Source organism: Papaver somniferum, chromosome 2 (genome assembly GCF_003573695.1).
Source record: "Papaver somniferum cultivar HN1 chromosome 2, ASM357369v1, whole genome shotgun sequence".
Taxonomy (NCBI): Eukaryota; Viridiplantae; Streptophyta; class Magnoliopsida; order Ranunculales; family Papaveraceae; genus Papaver; species Papaver somniferum.
The window spans coordinates 209,702,257-209,707,488 of record NC_039359.1 but is presented as its reverse complement, the minus strand read 5'-3'; the positions used below and the strand labels follow the sequence as shown (position 1 = coordinate 209,707,488).

Sequence of the window (5,232 nt, the reverse complement as noted above, 5' to 3'; positions counted from 1 at the left end):
GATTTATTTTATTTTGTTCGATCGATAGAATATGATTTCAAAGATGAAATTAGGGTTTTCAGAAGATCAGTTCGTCTGATCTTGGAACATCAACTTTAAGCCGAACCTAGTATATGATTTAAAGAAACACTATGTTAGGCTATGGGACTTTGCTAGATTTTGTTCGATCAGCGGAACCTAAAATTCGTCAGTAAAGTTCGACTGATAACTTGTCAGCCGAACCTCTATTTTTTGAAAATAAACCTAGGTTCGGCTGACAAGTTGTTAACCGAACCTAGGTATATTTTTAAAAAACAGCGGTTCGGTTGACAAGTTATCAACCGAACCGTTCATCTTACAAAATTTTCGGCTGAAGAATAATCAATACCCTCAATCAATTATGGTGCAATCATGATTGAGAAAAAATCATCTTACAAATTTTTCTTTTATTGATTGTGTTTATAGAGTTTTAGAAAATGGTCTTAGGAAAAAAATCAAATACCAAGTTAATTCCGTTTCGATTGATGTTGCAGTGGAAATTCGTGAATGGAATTATTAGAATATACGAATATTTAATTTGAGTTATAAAAATTCCCAAGTGATTAAGAAAAAAGAATATCATTTTAGAGAGAATTAAGAACTAGGATCCTTTTATTTTTGGAGAAAAATAAGAATTGGGGTTTACAATTGTGTGAGCATTATACAAGGAACAATTAATTACTAAATTTGAAATAAAATGAAGTATGATTAAAATAAAAGTTAAGCTTTATTTTGATTTTGAATAAGAAGAAGAATGTAAGTTTAATTGTTAGTGAAAATTAAGACTTGTTTGGATTTTCACTTTAACACCTTGTTTGTTTGCAGCTGACTTGGCGTCTGGGTCTGATTCAACTCCTGACTCGCGCCGAATCAGCAGTGTGACTATTTGTTTTCTACTTTGAGTCAGATCTGACTCGACCTCTGACTATGACATAACCTCTGACTCGGACCTATTTGAGTCCGGTAACAAAATACTCATGACTCATGGGACCAAACCACTGCTCACATATTTTTGAGTCAGTTGAGTCAGATCTGACTCAAGTCAGGTGATTTCACTCAGATCCAGACGACTCAGATGTGTCAGGAGTAAACAAACAAGGTGTAACTTAAACTTTTTGGGTTATGATTAATAAATGTGTGGATATATTTAAGAGAAGTTATTTTAAAAGCACATACACCTTGTTTGTTTATTCCTGACTCATCTAAGACTTCTGGATCTGAGTCATCTAGATCTGAATGAAATCACCTGCAGACTCATCTGCATCTGACTCAACTGACTCAAAAATGTTTGGTTTGGTCCCATGAGTCGGCGGTATTTTGTTACCTGACTCAAACAGATCTAAATCAAAGGTTAGGTCTGAGTCAGAGGTCGAGTCAGATCTGAGTCAGAGGTCGAGTCAGATCTGACTCAAAGCACAAAACAAACAGTCTGACTGCTGACTCGGTGTGATTCAGGGGTTGACTCAGACCCAGACACGGAGTCAACTGCAAACAAACAAGGTTATAGTCTATATTGGCCAGATAGTACTCCCTCCGTCCCACTATTAAGTAACCTACTTTATAACTAAATTTCCATTTCCGTCCTAATTTAGTTATAAAGTAGGTTACTTAGTAATGGGACAGAGATAGGAGGTAGTATATTTCAAGTCATGAGATAGTCGGGTGCAGATTTTGGTTCAAAAGGAAATTTAAAGGTCATGAGGAAGATTTTTTATATTCGAACACACTTTAGGTCAATAATATAATCGATCGACTGTAAACCAAACCTAACAGAAAAGTACAGATGCCAAGATGCATGGATGACTGTTTGGGAAGCCCTCATGCCTAGTTAACAATTCGGCGAATGATTCGCGAATTTTTACGTCCTTGTCGGCAACGCACTATACGGCAGTTCGAATGAAAGTCCGATCTGAGTACGTGAAGTTTCTGAGCTTCCCGACTAATTCGCGTATTTTCCGTCCCGTACTGAAAACCGTCTCTTTAAGTCGGCCCACTAATAACAAATATTGACTAAGCCCATTAGCTAACGAACCCTTTTTATTAGTTAGACATTAAGCCCAACAGTCATTAACCTTTCATCCCTTAGTTTTTTCAAAAAATTGATACCACAAGGATTCGAGCTTAAAAACTAAGGCTTATACCACTATGCCATCCATCAATCGTTGACGATGTTGAATAATTTCTTCATATAGTATAGTGTAAGAATCATCATAATCACGGCATAATTGTACTTAAAGGTCAATTAATATGTGGAGAATTTTGAGTGCCAAACTCACATTAGTAAAACGAATTATACACGAACATATTCCGTTCCGAACTATTGCCGATTCACGAGTCGTTGGCCGGATTTTTGACTGAACTAGAATTTTAGAAAACCGAATAATACACACGTACGTATGCAGTCCCAAACGTTCGTCGTACCCCGAATTACTAACTAGGCCCTCATGTACCTTTTTGTTTGGTGTCAAACCAGTCATTCCCTTAGATAAACGCACGACGAGTACCCAGATGGGACTTATCGGTGACTGCTTGGGAAGTCCACATATTCCCTTTCTAGCTGACCACAATTTGTTTCGGACTAATATAAAGGCTTAGAAGAAGACGGACAACAACAAGAAGAACATTACTTGATACAACCAATGCTAATGACAGTAAGATGTACGGTGCAAGCCCTTCACGCTCAGACAACAACTAAAAGTTTTGATCGAAGCCCATATGAAATACCATCACATCCAGTCAAATTCAATCCGAAGTTGATAATAATAATATAACCAGATCTTTGTCAACAAAATAAAATAGTATAACCAGATGGGTAAATCCCTTTAAGGAAAACAGTTGTATTAATGACAATCACTTCGAGTAATTCGACTACAATCCTTGCTGTTTCAACTCATCTTGTATTTTCTTGCATAAAAGGTCTTACCTTTCAAAGACTGCGCCCTTGAGAAATATTAGTGGCACGAGGAAATTGATTCAACAAACCAGCCCCTATATATATATATATATAGCTTCACTTTGATTAAAAGTGCATGATTGGATAAGATTTGAACCTTCAACCTTGGTCTTATGATTTGAGCATTCTTCCAATATTTACACCTTGTTTAGAGTGAACAAAATCTCGAGTAAGCAAAATGAAAAACCTGGTAATGGGTTTTTTTTTTATCTTTTTGAAGAGAAAGCTTAAGAACCTGGTAATGGGTTCTCAACTTCTTAGTAGACTATGATTGAAGTACAAAAAAAATAAACTCAACTTAAGAAGCGAGAAATATTATTGAGATTTATCAACACAATTTACACGTACCACAGCCATTACCCAGAGACACATTATTTCCCCCCACCCTTTCCTGTCTACTCATCATGAGACTGATAATACAAACTAAACTAAACAACTAGCGCCCAAGCTAATATCTATAGGGAATTATTAGTACTTATCCTTGTTCATTCATTCTCTATAAATCATACTCTAAAACGTATTCTTGAAACATTCCTTGTTCATCATTAGCAGTACTATGATAAGCAGATGCAGAATTGTCCCAAGAATTCGATGACGAAGATATTGTATCAAAATCAGTGGTAGTACTAGTCCACCAACTCTTGCTGTCTTTGGAACTATTACCATCCATTTCTTTAAACCAGTAGTCGGTTTCGGAGATCGTACTATTTTTTCTTGAATGATGATTTTCATTTACTTCAAAGCCACTTGTTTTGTTGTGATTTAGCAATTCAGTGAGTTCAGCTTGTAATCCGAACACTGAAGATTGAAAGTTATCCGTGTTCAATTGTTCTACACCGCCATTTGATTTCCAATTCATGATATTCTCATCAACCACATTGTTTGCACCATTAAAAGACGAGAATCCTTCCAAGGAATAGCCTAAATGATCATTTCCATTATTTGGGTTTCGAGTAGCCGAATCATCTCGTTCCAGTTCAGCGGAGGAAATTGATAGTTCACAGAACGTGGTGGATTGATGAGATGCAATTCCATCTTGGCTATTAGGCTTTTTTTGGATGAATGGTGATGATTCAGCAGTAGGGTTGATATTCATCATGTTTGAACCATGTTGATGGTCTTGAAAGATTTTTTCACCAAGAGGGTGCAACTTAGGCCAAAGGACAGGATTGTTGTAGAAAGATAATGGAGTTTGGAGGTTTTGAAACTGCATATGAAGCTGTAATCTTTCGAGAGCCGAATTACTCAAAGTGTTAGCGTAGGAGTTATCTTCCTCATTTGAGTCTTTCAAATCTTTATCGATCGAGGAAGAAAGGCGACGCGCCTGAGAATCTTTGCGCCTTCCAAGTAACTTTTTCTTCAGTTTTGTGTTCCAGTAGTTCTTGATATCATTATCAGTTCTTCCCGGCAATTGAGCTGCAATTATAGACCACCTACAGTATCATGAGGAAATTTACATCAATACCAACAACCAATTTACAACAAGTCAAAACTAAATGAAGCATATGTTACCGCGATGCCAATCTTGAGAGAGACAGCCGGAGAGAAAGAAAACCAACCTGCTTCCGATACTTATGTAGAGATTACAGATGATTGTATCTTCTTCTTCAGAAAATCCACCATGTTTGATGTTGGGTCTCAAATAGTTCAACCACCTCAATCTACAGCTCTTCCCACATCTTTTAAGACCTGTAAGTTTGCACATATATCCATTATACATCTAGCTCTGACCAAAAGAATACCATCACATGCACAAGTAAGCACTTATATACATACGCACATATACAACAAACAGGTAGAAGACGAGATAAAGAGAGAGAGTTATTACCTATCTTTTGGGGAAGAGCAATCCAATTGCCACCAGTGCCATTCTGATCAATGTAGGATTTAAGTGTAGCATCTTCTTCAGGAGACCAAGGACCCTTCTTCATATTAGCTTTGTCACAACAAGGAGCTCTACCCATCTTTCACTTTCTTCTTCTTTTTCTCTGACGTCTATGCTCGCTTATGTTTTCTCTTTCTGTAGTATGCTGCTGTTTCTTTGACCTTTCGGATTTGTATGTTGATGAATAAGATGGTTGGAGAAAAAATGGACTTGTAATTTATAGGAAGAAAATAGTGAACGATTGTGATGCTTTGTGAGGACAAAAGTCGTACACCTCGTCATAACCCTATCTCCCGATTCAACTCTATTTGACCTTTTGATAATTTTATATTTTATTAGGTTTTCCATGCAAAATATATGGTATTAGGTAGATAAA

The 5,232-nt window shown here is 36.7% G+C and overlaps 1 protein-coding gene across 1 annotated transcript; it reads right to left on the bottom strand.

Annotated features, from left to right (window-relative positions):
* Window positions 1-3,303: 3,303 nt before the first annotated feature.
* On the bottom strand, window positions 3,304-5,023 carry LOC113354481 (transcription factor MYB36-like). Its single transcript, XM_026597805.1, has 3 exons — window positions 4,800-5,023; window positions 4,531-4,660; window positions 3,304-4,404 (listed from the first exon to the last, which is right to left on the bottom strand). The coding sequence occupies exons 1-3, from the start codon at window positions 4,933-4,935 to the stop codon at window positions 3,468-3,470; spliced, it is 1,203 nt and encodes a 400-aa protein (XP_026453590.1). The 5' UTR covers window positions 4,936-5,023; the 3' UTR covers window positions 3,304-3,467.
* Between the last annotated feature and the right edge of the window lie 209 nt (window positions 5,024-5,232).

Bases quoted from the DNA above. Each gene is read 5' to 3' on its own strand.
- LOC113354481 (XM_026597805.1), bottom strand. From the start codon at position 4,935: ATGGGTAGAGCTCCTTGTTGTGACAAAGCTAATATGAAGAAGGGTCCT. The intron at 4,661-4,799 runs GTAATAACTCTC...GCAAACTTACAG, and splicing joins TGCTCTTCCCCAAAAGATAG to GTCTTAAAAGATGTGGGAAG. The intron at 4,405-4,530 runs GTTGGTTTTCTT...ATGATACTGTAG, and splicing joins TACATAAGTATCGGAAGCAG to GTGGTCTATAATTGCAGCTC.